This window comes from Grus americana, chromosome 8 (genome assembly GCF_028858705.1).
Source record: "Grus americana isolate bGruAme1 chromosome 8, bGruAme1.mat, whole genome shotgun sequence".
NCBI classification, from domain to species: Eukaryota; Metazoa; Chordata; class Aves; order Gruiformes; family Gruidae; genus Grus; species Grus americana.
Window position 1 is genome coordinate 31,057,700 of NC_072859.1, and position 15,632 is coordinate 31,073,331.

The 15,632-nt window shown below is 48.6% G+C and overlaps 1 protein-coding gene across 7 annotated transcripts in view; it reads right to left on the reverse strand.

Moving 5' to 3' along the window:
• The window catches only part of FYB2 (FYN binding protein 2), a 29,839-nt gene extending 14,357 nt beyond the window's left edge, over window positions 1-15,482 (reverse strand). For 3 of the 7 annotated variants that reach the window (XM_054832909.1, XM_054832908.1, XM_054832911.1), the window contains exons 1-5: window positions 10,171-10,286; window positions 5,925-6,705; window positions 4,757-4,951; window positions 3,654-3,687; window positions 765-853 (exon numbers count right to left, since the gene is read on the reverse strand). In XM_054832909.1, the coding sequence (XP_054688884.1) occupies window positions 765-853; window positions 3,654-3,687; window positions 4,757-4,951; window positions 5,925-6,705; window positions 10,171-10,179 (1,108 nt within the window). In that variant the 5' untranslated portion in view covers window positions 10,180-10,286. Of the gene's footprint in view, window positions 1-764; window positions 854-3,653; window positions 3,688-4,756; window positions 4,952-5,924; window positions 6,706-8,318; window positions 8,369-9,447; window positions 9,810-10,094 lie in introns of all 7 variants that reach the window. The other 4 variants (XM_054832914.1, XM_054832913.1, XM_054832912.1 and 1 more) reach the window with 4 other exon arrangements.
• Between the last annotated feature and the right edge of the window lie 150 nt (window positions 15,483-15,632).

Consider the following 15,632-nt stretch of genomic DNA (forward strand, 5'->3'; position numbering starts at 1 on the left):
GTATTACTTTTTAGACCATGTTAAAGTCACTGCACTTTAAGTTGCAAAACCAAACTTCAGCCCACATGCTCAGTGTCCAGGCACATATTCACCATGGTATATTCACCGTGTCCTACTGGCCAGGGTCCTTTCATTGGTTATTTAGCATTGCCTTACATTCATCAAGATTGGCTGGCCAGTTTTCATAGCCTTTGGGGCAAACACAAGGGGACTGTGGTGCCCCGCTCCCCCCCCCCGCCCGCCCTGAGGAAGTTGCTTGGCTCCTGTTCCAATTGTGGAGAAAACCAAAGCAGAAGGCAGACACAAACCTCCCAAAAAAGAGGCGACTGAAAAATGTAAAAGCAGAGGAGTGGCAACTCTGATAGAGAAAATTATACTGGGAAGAGGTAGTGATGGAGATGGAAAAGCTCTGTACCCTGAAAAAAAAAAAAGTTCCCAAGAAGATGCTGAGGTTTGCTTCACTATCTTCTTTTCTTTTTCTTCTACATGCGTAGTATCTCATGACTATTCTCCACTGCATTTTTACTGTAAGCACCATCTCACTACCAAAATGCTACCTTCTTCTTTGTCTGTGCCCCAAAGTCCTCATACAGTGACAGTGTGCAGAAGGACAATACAGTCAGTCATCTTTGGTCACCCCAAGTGGGTCATGGTCACATGCGCAGCTGCTTTTCCTAGCTTGAAGAAACTATATGATATTCTTTTTTAAAGGCTTTATCCCAGATAGCATGTAATTCACCTAGCAGTCTCTCCTTGCAAAGTACCTTCAATGACACACAAGGTTGTGGTGTCCCCAGATTGATACAGGTACATCGGGGTTTCCTCGTTATTATGCTGCTCTTCAAGTTGAGCACTGAGAAAATGAGAGAAAAGAGAGAAGAGATTTTTTTCTGACCCTTTTAGAAGTCTGGAAAAAAAGAAAAAAATTATTCATCTTAAGGACAAGGAATTCAAGCGCTTTGATACTGAGCCTACAAGAAAGCAAAGTGAAATCAGGAACTCCTCGGAGAGAGAGACCTGTGCCAGACAAAGGGCTCGGCTGAGCCTCCCCCCAGTTCCACACTCCCACTGCTTTTCCTTTGGGAGGACAGGCTGCGTTTACAGGGCTCAAAGCACCTCAGGGGACTTCATAGTGGGATTATGGGCTTCTGCCTACAGCGATCCCTCAAGCAGAAACAGAACAAAAAAACCCAAGAAAACGGAGTGCAGCATTTTTCAAACCTACCACAGCTACTCAAAAATTAATAACAACCCAGCTGCACTCTTTGGCGTGCTGTTTGTCACTTAAGGAAATAGGGAGGGGAAAACAGAGATATCAGGGGGTACGGGAAAAGGTCCTGCTCCTGCGCTTATCAAGCCACGCTTTCCATGCTGACACAGCAAGTGGCACATGCCAGCCACGGGAGGCAAGGTCCCATGGCCCCAGCACCGCACAGCCTCTAGTACTGGGCTTCCCAGCCCTGTCCTCATCTCCTCATTCCCCTTTTTCCTTTCCTTCTCTGGAAATTCAAATTGCATTCATTTGGGAATGGATGTGGAAAGAAATCCAAGCCTTCCCAAGGCACCCATGCAAAGCCCCGAGGCTTCCCCTCCGCCCATGGTGACAGAGGTGTCGGCAGCTCAGGAGTGTGCCGGGAAGTGGCAAACGCACAAGATGCGGCTTGTAATGCATGCCAGGGTAGGGTGGTGAAAGAGGACCAGGAAGAGTTATAGTGAGAACTTCCTTTTTTTAACAGTAGCTAAATAATAAACCTGAGGGAGGGTTTGGTTTTCCTTGAATCACCCTACTGTCACAACTCAGCATCAACAGAGTAAGGACTAAGTAGCTGTTGCAAACCAGAACGTGAGGAACAAGAAACTCAAGGTGCATTTTAACAGCGGTGAAATCACAGTAAGAAATGACATCTAAAGTGAAGCAGAAGCTTGTGCTAATGCCAAAGGCTGCCCCAGCCCCCTCGTCTCCCCTGCAGCCCCCCAGCACTGGGGGCAGTGCCCGCTGGCTTGCTGGTCCCACAGCATGTTGGGGACACATAGGTCCCACTGACGGGGACACGCATATGCATAATGCATTCATACCACGAGCAGGTATTTTGTCCCCAGTGCCACCACTTAAGGAAGAGGAGACCAGGAAACCCCCCTGCCCATCGCTTCCCCAGCCCAGCCCTGGGATAAAACAGCATCCAGGGAGCGTGGCTGGACACCAGACAGCCCTTTGTATACACCACAGTGCCGCACAGGACCTGAAATACAGCTGGGTTGATGGGTCCCTGACTAGCATCAGTGAAGGCAGGGTGTTTATCCCCAAACAAGGAACCAGAGCTCATGATTAGTTGGCACGAACAGCTACATCAGGGTCTCTAAGAGACCAGACTTCGTTACAGGTGACGCTCCCACCTCTGGGCTTCAGGGAGGGGAATTTCTGTCCCAAAAGCCTCACGATTTTGTTTTTATGCTGGAGTTCATTTAATTCATTTCCCCGGTTATCACATGGTTAATATTTAACAAGTGACTTATTGTAAAGATCGTATCACAAATATTAGAGCAAGATAGTTCATGTTGCGGCAATGTATTACTTTCTTGTGCTTCCTTGTGGTGCATGACAGCTTTGGAGCTGGTTATTTTTTGACCAGCTCTCTTCTGACAAGTACAGGTTAAAAGTTAAACAAAACACCAGCCAGCGCTGGCAGGAGCACCTCATGAAGTGAAAAGCACAACTTGCCCTGTCGTTAGCTGCGAGAGTTCATTGTTTGGGCACAGAAAGTATTTTAAGAAATCACCTCTTTTTTGCTTTGGTTCAGCCATTCTGTTTCCCATTTCCCCAGCTGTATGTTCACACAGCTAAGATGAAACATGCATATGAATATTTTTCTCCACTTTTGCTGTTCTTGTGGCACAGAGCCGGGACCACTACGCAACTGCTCGTGACAAGTCAGAGAGGTAGCAGAAAAGGTCAGGATCCCCTTTGTATACAAAACCGATCGTGTCTGTAAGGTTTTTGAGCCATTTCAGACATTTGTGGTATCAGAAGCTGAACTGATGAGCTCAGCTCATGTTCTCAAGTGAGTTTGGACCACCACTCAATAAAAATCTCACTTCAGCATCTGGAGACAGCTGAAGTCCTGGGGACAGGGAGGGAGGGCAAGTAGCTCCTGTACCCCAGCTGTGCTGGCTGCACAAACACGCAGGAGGGCAAGTTCCTCCGCTGCTGGCAAAAAAACCCCCCAACACCTGCTGGTTAAGCCAGGGCTTTGTTTCAGCAACAGTTCTCAAAGGCAGCTCTTTTCTAAAAACACCAAGCTTGAGTACATGGAAAACAGGAAGGGAAAAACACGCAGTGGGCGGGTGCAGACAAAGCGTTGGCAGTGTTCTCCCTCCGACCAGCTAAACCAGACCTAATGACACACGGCAGGGCTCTCCATGCTGCTCAAAAAGCCCAGAGGAAAAAACAGGGATGAAGCTTTCTGCTTTCGGAAAAGGTCAGCCCAGCCAACTTTGAGCTTCCCACGTAGGTTCGCACAATCCCCGGAGCCGCAGCAAATCACTGCCAATGGGAGCGGGATGTTCCCTCCAGGCTGCACGGCAATGCTTCAGCATCAGGGGATGGGGATGCTCCCGTTGCCTAAGAGCCACAGGTTACCTGGCCACGCGCTCACCTTTCAGGGGTCAGGTAATCCTCTTCATCAGCAGCTGCGCACAAAGACACAGAGGATTAGCGTTTGAAGGCAAGACCGCTCTCGTACCGAACAGGGAGGTGTGACGGGGACAGTCCTTCCTTGAGGCAGCGCACCGCACACAAAGGCAGGCGTGAAATAAGATTGCCACCAGAAACTGGGGATGTGGCTACGTTAATATGCCGCTATTCCATGTTTCCAGGCAACAACCTCAGGCTTTCTAGAGATCAATAATTAAGCAATATTGAAAGAGCATGGAGTTGATGACATACAAATGTAACTAGTTTCCTCCATCAAATTAATATATTTAGAAAAGGCAAGTAGGTTAGAAAAGAGTTTCAGTGGAAGCCTCTCTGTTTCCCTCTTATTCTTATCAAGGCCAGGGCAGACCAATAAGCGCTGGCACGGTAAAGCCAAAGAGAGTTGAGCCGAACCCTTCCTAGAGAAGCAGCTCCCTTTGAATTCAGCAAAAGTTGTGCCTAAAGATCTGGCTAGAATTAAGCCTGTATCTATAAAGAAACACTATTTAGCGGCTTAATAAGTGGTCCAGAATACTCCATTATGCAACATCAATAGGGTTTTATTATGGGAAACTGAACTTTTGCATTTCTTGATGTTGGAACATTTAACGACGTTGCCCTCTGTTGTATGCAAAACAGACGGTGGGGGGGGGTGGATTAGCAGACCAGTTTCTACTGATTTTATTGTGCCTTCCCACAGCTGTGTGCTGCCGAGTCAAGGCATTTCCCATTGAAGTGGAGTGATAAAGATCAGCTCGCCACGTACGCAGCTGCTGCTGTTTTACAGCCAGCGGTAAACCGCTCACAACACACTGCAGTTGGGAGGAAAGTGGGTTTCTGCACGGGGGGATGACGTCCAACCCGGAAAATCAGATCCCTTTTCCAGATTAAGAGCAATAATCAGTCTCAGTGAAACTGTTGGGCTCTTTTTAATGTTTGAGAAACAAGTAACAACATCTTATTTCTGTGCGCGTGGAACCGTGGCCTTAGAGATGTCAGTAAATGTTGAATTATTATTTGTTTTCTGCAGAACAGGTCTGGGGAGAAAGACTAGAGATCTCTTACTTGTTTCATTTCCTCTGTGGATTGAAGGCACGGCGCTTCGGAAAGGACTAAGATCAAACTTTGGGGGTCTTGCCGGCTTCCCAGGGGCTGGACCCAGGTATTCAGCCGAAGGGAGAGGTTTAATTCTTGGCCACTTGCTCCCAGGGCTGTCAGACCATTTCCCTGCTCTGGGCTGGCAGAAAGGAGGCTCCGATTCTGCTCCAGAGAAGCACAAGGACAGCAATTAGCCTTCATTTAAGCAAAAATACATGGAGGATCATTAGTTGCTATGCAGACATTTCTAACCAGCTCTGCTTCCTTCTAATTTCAGCATCCCCATTACACAGTGGGGCTCTTATCAAGTTACCAGAGTGGAAAAGTAAATGGAAATGTCCATTTTTACAGATTTTTACAAAGTTAACCGTGCTGGGGCCTCAGCTCTCGACAGCTCCCTTCCTCTGGATTATAAAATACTAGCCTAATTTTCTGTACCGATAACATTTTAATCTGCCAGGATTTAGTGGCATAGCTGTTTTCCATACACAGTCCAAGCGAGGTAGCTTTCCAGGGTAAACAAAGACTTAATCTTTTCAGTACCCCGTCACTCGGCGTGACGTTAGCAAGGGGAACTTTGCAGCATTCAAGTTTCCTAGCACCAGTTTCTGTAAGAAATTGTGCAAGGAGAATATGCTCGCCGAGCTCAAATATGACCTTTTGCAAAGCTGGGAGGGTACAGAAGGGGGAATTCAGGTTTAAGCCATTTTAATTTGAACTAAAGTGTCTTTGCAGAATAGCCAAGCCTTTATATGTCTGTGTGAAAAACCAAAGAGCAGGGCATAGTCACGTTTACCTTGTAATTGCAAAAGGCCAAAGCAAACCAAAATTAAAGTTACTCCCCTGACCTCACCCTTCATCCTCCTTTCAAAATTTGGGCAATTTCTTATAGTGAATTTTAAAAAAATACAGTGGAGATGGAGAACCCTCCCCTTACCCAAGCTCAGCAGCAGTTTGGGGCCCGGTTCTCATCTCCAGGACCTCCAGGGAAGGAAGGGAGCACTCTTGTTTGAGGGTCCCAACTCAGAACAGCTTTCCAGCTGCTGTATCCTGCACTGTCAGAGCACCGATGTACATGTGTGGTCATATGCATATACATATATATGCTCATTGTTAAGAGTATAGCTTGCTATACCTTTCTGGTGCCGAGGTTGCTCTCTTGGTGTGCGATAACCCGTCTGGCAGAATGCAGTTGTCGCCGCGCTCTCAGCAGCAGCTTCGTCAGAGCCCCTGTGTCCCCGGGGAGCCTGGGGAAGAGCCGTCCCGCTGCTGTGCAGAGCATCCTTCTTCCAGGCAGGCAAGTCCAGCGTGGGCTCGCTTCCAGACAGCCGCACCCTGCTCCTGCCCGACGCAGCCGGAGCACACGTTGCCCTCTGCTCTGGGCAAGGGTGCACGTATAAGTTCGCTGCCCGTTGGGCTGGGAGCATTGCTCTTGCTTTCTCGCTGCGGGATAAAGTGTTTTCCCAGATCTGTAGGGCATGGTGGGAAGAATTTGAAAGCGGAGGGCTCTCTGGAGCTGTTTGGGCTGATCCGTGCTGGTCAGTGCAATAGGATGGCAGAGGCTTCTCTGGACGGTTCTTGGGAGAACTCAGTCCTTTCTTCAAGAGGTTGCCTTTGTGCTCTTTGTTGTGCCCCGTTGGCTCCACATAACCCAGCTTGGCTCGAGGCCACGCCAAGGGGTTGCGTTGGGTGAGTGCAGAGGGTTGGGAGGCAGGATGGGCAGGTCCATCCTTGGGTTTTAGTATTATCACTTCTTTCTTACTCAGGGGCAGAGGGCTGGACACGGCGTTACCTCTAGAGACCGGCTTGGGAGGGATTTCAGTGGGAGGCTTCTTGTGCGGCTGCACGAGCTTGTTGGCCAAGTTGGAGTCATTTTGAAATTTTGCTCGGAGGGTTTTGAAATCAGTCACACCTTCCTGGGAGGGGGAGAGAGGAGAGCACAAAACATCTGGTTTCAGAGGTGGCAACAGCCAATTTATATGATCATGATCGTTTCAGAGAGAAAGAGGCCGCAGTCTCCACCCTGGTCACCAAGGATATGCAGAGCCTGGTGAAAATTTAAAAGCAGGAGAGGAGAATTAGCTCATTCAAAGGATCCTCCAAAGGCTCACAAATCACTTCTGATAGAGGCAATAGAGCTGATACAGGGGGAAAACACTGGAGCAGAGCACAGAAACACAGCCAAGCAGAGCCAGCAGGACCAGCAGAGATGGCTCCTGCTCCCCAACGTCACCCAGTATTGGAGAATCTCCCTCGGGAGGACCTGGCAAGCACTAAAATGAACATTAGAGCTTCGCAGCAGAGGTGCTGCGATACCCTTTATGCACCTTCTGGGTAGAAAAGCTGCACTTAATTTTCAATACAGAAGCACCAGCCAGGACAGAGGCCAGTGCTGAGCCAGAGATCCCCAGTCCCTCCCCTGCCTCCTTTAGAAAACTCCACCATGGGAAGAGAAGCACCAAACATCCTCCTTGGCGGGCTCCAAAAGACCCCCAGGACAAAATCTTCTTCTGTTGTTTCAGCTCAGGGGCTCCATGGCTCTTGGGATGCTTCTCCCCTTGCCGTTCTTCCCACGCCAGGAAGCAGAGGCCATACAAACCAAACGCACAGCACACAATGACAGCAGGAGCATCATCTCCTGGTCCAGGTGATGAATACTGGCTAAGATACTCGATTCCTCTCCCATCAGTTACCAGGCCCCAGGTTATATATGATTTTGAACAAAGAGAGCTAACCACTGACAGTGCAGTTTAAAAAGGCACCTGAAGAACACTTTGTTCCAAGCTTTTGTCCCCAGAAATCTCACCGTCCCATGCTGGAGGAAGGGGACCACAATTTTTGCCTGCAATGCTGTGGCTTAAATTCAGCCCCGAATTGAACCAGGGAGAACATACAAAGAAAAATTTATGAGCTACTTAAGTCCTTGAACTGCTCTATAACTTTTTATATGCCATGATTACATTAGGTGCTCTCCTCTGGCAGCTTAGTTCAGTGCGGGGAACTGTAAGGCTCCACGAGAACCTGTCTAATGAGGAAATTGGAAAAAATTATCTAGGACAGAACTTCGTTATTCTGAAAAAAGCCCCAGCCTTAAGTGTTAAGGCAGAACAGATGAATAGCATACTGAGGTTTTATTGCATTTAATTGCACGATTTATTAAACACTGACAATTTCTCTTGAATAACCCCTTTCACTGACTTTATTACTTTCACAGGGTAGTGCATGATGTAAAGAACCAACCCTTGGGGGAGAGGTTTGAATTGCTCCAATTATATTTCATATTAGTGGTCAGCAGCGTGATGCCGTGTAAGCTGCCCAGACAGCCTAATCTAGTGGCGAGCCGATGGGAATGGGAGTTTTCAGAAGCATACGGAGGATGAATCAGATTTTGGAAAAAAAAATAATCCCACATGTACCCGATCCCTCCAGCGATGCCAGACAGGAAATAAAGCAGCGAGGTGCCCTAATGCAATTGCACCGAGCTTTCGCACGTGCTGCAGCAACAGTTGAAGAGTTCAATGCCGTTTACCTCTCTCTACTGATTTTCTTTACTGTAGCACACAGTTCCTTATCAATGTCCTCGGAGACAAAGAAAATAGAAAAGAAAAAGTCCCTGCATGTCTCAATGTGCCACAGGCGAGGCGGATGCCTGGTTTTTGGTCAGGCCTCTCCCTGGCACTGGCTGCGACAGAAACGGCTGTGACAGTCCCTATCTTGGCACTGCCTTTAATTAAAGAGGGATGGATTCACGTCTCCCCTTTTCCCCCCAAGCTGTTATTCCTCTTGCCTTGAAATGGCAGCTTTAAATGATATACCTACTAAACTGGAAGGTTATCTGCGCTCAATGCCCTTCACTAGAATATAGTTTCCCCCAGTTTGCAGCCCGCTGGGATATCGGTACTGATGCCACGAGCAAACCTGGCGTGGGGGGGACACGTACGGCTCCTGGCCGAGCACGCCGAACCGCCCGGGAGTATGGGGTTAAATTGCACCCACGGCCATCTCCTGCACACCCACGCTATCATCCCCTCAGCAAAGCTCCCGCAACTGCAGCTGCCTTGCAGAGGGCTGAGCTTAGCACGACCCTCCGAGGTGCAGTGAGTTCTCCCGGTCTCTGTGGGGATGATTTTCCACCAGAGCCAGGACCGTTTCAAACCACAGACCCATCTGAGCAACTCTCCGGTTCGACACACCCCCTTTAAGCTAGCTCAGGGAGCTGCTCAGCCTAAACACAGTGCTGGGGGGGTTGCAGGCAGGTGGGACACCCGTGAAGTCCCCGTCCCAGTGCTCCACCAGCCCCAGGAGGGTTCAGCACAGCGGGGAGAGGTGCTGCCCTGAAAGTCAGAGCAGTTGACAAGTGGGAAGAATACACTAATAAATTTAAAGGACTGCCAAAAGCTCACAATGTGTATTACAGCTACATCTGGCCAAATAATTCACTGTGAATAATAACACATTTGGCAAAAGCCCACGCAAGATGAGAGAGGGAGAGAATAAAAAGGAAACAAACTTCCACTGGCCGGAAAGCTACGAGCATTACGGAGTCAGGGGACAGCTAAACTTTCCATATTTTCTCCCTATAAATAAAATGTTCTTCTAACATTAATATCATTCTAGGAAGCAGAATAAAGCTCAGCTTAAGACTATGATAAGGATACCTTTTAGAAAGAGCAGCAGCTGGAGGTTTGTGCTGATACCAAGGACTAACCCAAAGGAATCTGAGCTGTCGTTAATTTTCTGGGGTTGCTTTTCTAAAACGAATCGACACGGGAAGAGAAACCCCACTCAAGCCGTGACACACAGGACAGCCAAGAGGAAGCACTGCATGTTTCCCTCCTGAAATTTTTCTGGTTTCCTCCATTCTTTATCTTGATTTGCAAGGGAGCTCCCTTGGGTAAATGTTTAATCGGCGCTGCCCTCTGCCCAGCAGTGGGGTGGCTGGACCCGAGCCCAGGCACCCTGCGCACGCTGACGAGAGCGCACCGCAGATACCATCTACTCATTAACCCCCCAGCTTCTCCTGGAAAAAAAAAAAAAAAATTAAAATCCACGTCTATCTTTTGTTAAATTAAGAGGCGGCAACCGCAGCTCATCTCAGAGCAAGGCAGGAAGAAACCAGGCACCGGGAGCCCCTCAGCCCCTGCTCTGGGACAGAAAAGCTGTCCCTTTGTGATCCCCACGCAGAGCAGAAGCAGCAATGAGAGCGTGCACCTAACCCTGAGGTTAAACTGCTCCCGGCACGTCACGGAGATAACAGCCCCGAGCTACAAATCAGCAGCAGAAAATCAAGCAGCAAATATTTCACCCGGGCCAGGGGCAGAGGAGACAGAGCCGCCCCTTGCTGCGGTGGGGGTGGAAAGGAGCAGCGCCCCGGCAGTTACCACGTCCATCCCTTCGCTGCTCTGTGCCGGGTCCAGCGGTTCAGCCTCGCAGCATCTTTCCCTGCCTCCGGCCGGTGCCTGCCCCAGTTGCTGCCCGCTCTGTCGCCCGTCCCTGCTGCTGCTACAACACCAGGTGAGGCGGGGCGAGCCCAAAAACACAGCTGGGCCAAGGTATGGGTCTGCCCCCGGGGCGGGGAGAGCCTCACCTGGGCAGGGCTGAGCCTGCGGGAGCACAGTCCTGCCTGTCCATGCTTCCTTGACCTGACTCACAGGTTCCCCAAACCATGAATGTCAACGCCGCGGCAGGCTTTGGATGGGCTAAGAAAGGGAAGAATTGGGTTCAGTTTGGTTTTTGAGGGAAAGAACGGCACTTCCCTGCAGCATGGGTGCCCCTACAGCACCCATGTCCATATGGATGGACAGTTCTCAGGTCCCTTCTCACACCTGGGGAACACGAAGCCAAAGAGAGCGGAGTGCCACCATGCAGGGGCAATGATCCTCACCCCACCTCTCTGGAGATCCCCCCATGGGTGACACCCATCCTACTGCATCAGCTCAGCCTGCACCAGGCTCTTCCCCAAGCCGAAGCCAGAGACCTCGGAGTGATTAAAACAGACATTTCCCCGGAGGAACCAAGTGTTTTCTTCATCTCTGGGTAGCAGAGCCCAGCAAAAAACAGTCAGCCTCGCTGAAGCCTGCACATATTCCCTGGTGAAGCAGCTCTTTTCATGGTGAGCTGTTTCTCAGAGTCCTAAGGACAGACCAGTTAAATTAGAGCAAACGAGACTTTTCCCATCACTGGATATTTCTGCCCTGGAGAACAGCCTGAAAAGATCTGTCCAAACATTGAGCCCATGTTTTTACAGAGCACGTCTCCCAGGAAAAGCAAAGCTGGTTAGCTTGGCAAGAAGAGAACTGAGAGCCCTAGGACTTTCTTTTTCCCTCCATAACTGATCAAATATTATTTCATCTTTCTCTGTGGGACCACTTGATGTTTTCCTTTGAGCAGAGAGATGCCTGCTGCATGGAGCCCGGGTGCTGGGCGGTATTCAGAGGCAGCTGTCGATGGGTGGGCAGGGAGCCATTGGCAGCCTGGGCAATACTTACCCATCACAGACTGGTCCTAGTCCCATGTACCAGGACACGACACCTCTCCTATAGACCATTCCCAAAAAGTTGCTTGGAAAAGAAACCCTGCAGCAACAGCATGTCCTGAGGTTAGGGGAAAAGGGAGCGGCAAAGCATGTCTGTGATGTGTAGGATCTGGTAACAACCTGTGGGTGTATGATGGTCCTAAATTTCTCTCCACTGATTTGAAGGTGATGGCTGCAATACATGACTTACAGATGGACATTGCCTCTCTGCACATGGGCATTGAGGAAAGTCTTGCCCCAGGCATCCCTAATGCCCTTGGGAGAGGGATCAATACTCTCCCAGCCTAATCTGACCCTGCTTTCCAGAGACAAGCTTGAGGAGAGCTGAAGAAGAAGGGAAAAAAAAAAAAGGGGGGGAGGGGAAAAGTGAAAAAAAGAGTCTGAGTTGTCGGAGGCATGACTCGAAGCACAAGTCTCATTCCTTGCCACATGAAAAGCCCTGCTGCTGCGTGGTGGTCTCAGAGAAGAAAGGAGGGGTCCTGCTGAGCCAGGAGTTGGCAGGGAAGTCCCCAAGCTGGGGCTGGAGTCATGATGTGATGAAAATTAATGCTGGCTTTGTATACAGGTAGCTGGGGAGGATTTATGATGCACCCAGGCGTACGAATGTGGGCCGTGAATTAAAGTACTGTTGGAGAGCTGGGAGGTTGTGACTTCAGAGCCATGGTCCTGTGGAAAAGGACAGGGCAGATTCTTCTATATGGGCTCTAAAAATAAAAAAGAATGCCAAGGGTTTCTTTGAAACATGCATTTTGTGCATGCTAGCCCTGGTGGGACCCCTCTTGCCTCAACTCCCTTCGACAGCAGCCCCAGGGCTGCCATAAATCGCACTGGGCTATAATAACTGCACGGGGAGCACGGCGTAGCCGTGGTGTTGTATAGATCAAACACTGCAGAAGAGGAAGTTGGCTTTTTATTCCAGCTCTGGAACTTTCTGGGGAATGCCTGACGATAAGGAGCTGGTGCTGCTCTATGTAAGTCACCTTTTAATGGGCCACGTGGCACGGTTTCCTTAGAGAAACAGATACCTCAGATGAGAAAATGCTGGAGGGACTGCGGGTAATCCCTTCTGTAGCTCTTCCCCTCCTTCCCCACCTCTCCCCGCAGTGCTGGTGCTTCCCATCGGTCCCCACCAAGCTGCAAATTGCCATGGGCGGAGACGTCCCAGCGAAACACAATGACCACCTTGTCCACCGCCTCTATTAAACAGGCAGCAGTTTGGAGCTGGAGCTTGGGTTTTGGTCTGGGTTTGTGTACCAGAGGCACCGACCCAGAACGGGAGTTCCCAGGCACAGCCCCGACTCGAATAAAATCAAATATCGCTACTGAGAGCCACAGCGCCAAACATTTCCTGAGAGTGCACAATCTCCCCAGAACAAACAATTTCGACCTGTTTAAAAATTTAAAATTTTATGATTTGGATGAGGGTTTGGCAGTGATGCAGTTAGTGTCTTATATAGACACACCAGCCCAAGGGCTGGAGCACAGCATTCAGCAAACTTATTTTCCCTGCATTATTCTTTTCAGCTACTTAGTGACTGGTGGGATTTCTCATATATTATATGTATATTTTGGGGTTTTTTTGGATTTGACAGAGGTCTTACTATAGACCAGAAACAACAGCAGATCTTGGGAATATGATTTATTCCTAAACTTTCAGACTTTTAGAAAGGGGAGCTTGACTGCTGAAGACCAGGGAGATTTTTGGACAATCCAGTCTTCTTTGAAAGATAACTAGATTTGAGTGTTGCCCATGACATAATTGGCGATAACGTTAGCTCAGTGTCATATTATTATAGACTGGGGATGGTCTGATAAATGATTTTCCCTTGTCACAGCTACTGGCCCCGCATGTGGGACAGCACTGGGGGAAGGAGATGGGGCACAGAGCGAGGGAAACAGCTGCTCCTGGGCGCAATGCAGCAGGGTCCATATATATATATATATATATGTATGAAAAAATACCTCAGAACCCAGAAAAATGGGCAAAAGTGGATAGCAGGGCACAACTTTGTGCTAGGGGGAATCTCAGCTCAATTTTATGCCTTGTTCTGCCCTCGGGAAGGCCAGAGCGGCCACCCCAGCGCGGTTCCCCACACATCTCACCCTTTTTCTGCCAGGAGGTCATATCGTGGTTTTCCAGCAGAGGGGGAGATAGGATCACTTGTTCCACCACCGAGCCGCTTGTTCTGTCTTGCATTACTGGCATTAACGAGGAATTTAAGCAAATGCAGTAGTATTGATCCATGCATTCAAAAAGCTACACTTCCTTTTACTTGCCAGGACAAAGCGTTGTTTAGGAGGAGCCAATGTAGGTACCCATGCGGCTCCTTCAGAAGTTTTAAGATCAGCCCCATCGAAGCATTGTAGCAGTCAAGAAAATTAAAAGTCTTGCAATGTTTCAGGTTTTTTTTAATCTGTCCAAGCTACAAGGTTGTCTCTGCAGTACAGCTCTGATCCCACAAACACTTAAGTGCATATGCTTTTAGCAATACAGCCCATGTAATTGCTCATGTGTTTCAGACTGTTTGCTCTGGTGGCAGGTATGTTATCAGACCAGTTCAGTATTCATTGACACCAAACGAGGACTGGCATGTCCAGCACTAGAGCTGCGGTCATCTTCTGACCCTTAGGTGGACCTTTTCCACACCTCTCTGCAGCCACTGGGTTCAGTAACTGGGACCTGTGCCCAATGCACATAAATGGCACAGAGCTTTGTTGGTCCTCACAAGGCACCGTCTCACCGGGAGTGCTCAGTGGCCGGAGAATTTAAGCTGGGGATGAAGAACAGCTGAACCTCAGGAAATGAGATGCACAACCGATGCAGAGAGGAAAAGGTGTTTGCAGTGACTGGTCACCCCTGTTATCAGGACACAACCGCTACCTGGGGTGTGGGACCACCACCGTGTCAGTAACCACTCCTGCCAGCACCTGTGGGTGGTGTTTGCTGTCACCCCACGGACACGGACGATGATGACCAGGGTCAGGTACCGCCTGCAGCATCCTTTCCCTGCCCTGCAGTAATGCAGCGCACATGAGCATGAGCCCTTCAAGACTACAGAAACATCATCTAGCGCAGAACATCTGCTCAACAGCATAAACTATGGCAAACTTGTTACATCTGTCTTATCCTTCTTATACTTCTACTCGTGTCTTCTGTTTGCTGTACAATATAAAGCCATCTTCCAAATCTAAACCCTTCTCTTGAAGGTATCTGTGCTGGAATTTTGATTTTGAAGTTCAGATATTAAGACCTTGATAACCAGCTGTGCTTCCTTGGCAAAACAGAAGCTATTTTACCAAGCTCCTTTGCAGAGAAAGCTCTCCAGTGCTTGCAGAGAGGATGAGCTGAGGAAGCTCACGTGTGCTGCGAAAGCATGTGCGAAACAGCAAACTTCCCAAGGGCAGAGCTCCAATTGCTAGGCACAATTTCTTGATGTTGCCATATCTAACATCTCTATAACCTCTGTACATTGCAACGATACCTGTATTTTTTTTTTTTTTTTAAAAAACCCACCCTACCCCTGAATGAAAGGCTGTCTGCTCTGCGCTTTTCCCTGGGGAACCATGAGAGAACAAACAGCACGTGGCAGGTGTCAGTCACACTGACAGCAAGAAGCCTGGGTACTACTTTCAGGGTATGGTGCATCGAACAGAATAAAAAAGAACAAGACTTTGTCATTAGATGTTTGTGGTCTTCAAGTCAGGAAGAAAATTCAGATTTACAGTATCGCACAGATAATGCACTACAAAAATCGTAAATAAAATATTGGCATAAAAAAGGATGATTCTTTTAAGTAACTGTACTCCCTGCAGCAAAACACATATGAATATATAGAAAATAAAAACCTTCATATAAAGAAAGTACAAATGCAAATTGCTGGACAACAGCAATGTTATGTTAGCTCTTGCAATACAACTTCGCCCTGGAGCTAGGCTCACGTAGGCACCCACGTTACTGAATGTGCTGTCCAGGTGCTATTTAAAAGATCAATGCATTCTGCAGGCAGAAATTAATTCCCCTTGTTGGGCCAAAGACACTTGAAGTGGAGACTTTCTGAAGTGGAAAAAAATCCTGTATTGCTATCAGAGAGGAACAGTGGCTGCCCAAGTTTGTTTACACTCAGTCAATCTGCTCCTGATCTTAGATACATAAGAGTTGTAAATGAGGACTTCTGTGTCTTCTATTTAGAGGTTGGCAGTGAAGGGTTCTTCAGTGTCGGGGAAAAGAGCTTTGCGATGGGAATAGTCTCAAAGGCTGCTCAGCCCAGCCTGCTCACCGCCCATATTTTCATGCTCTTGAAGAGCCCC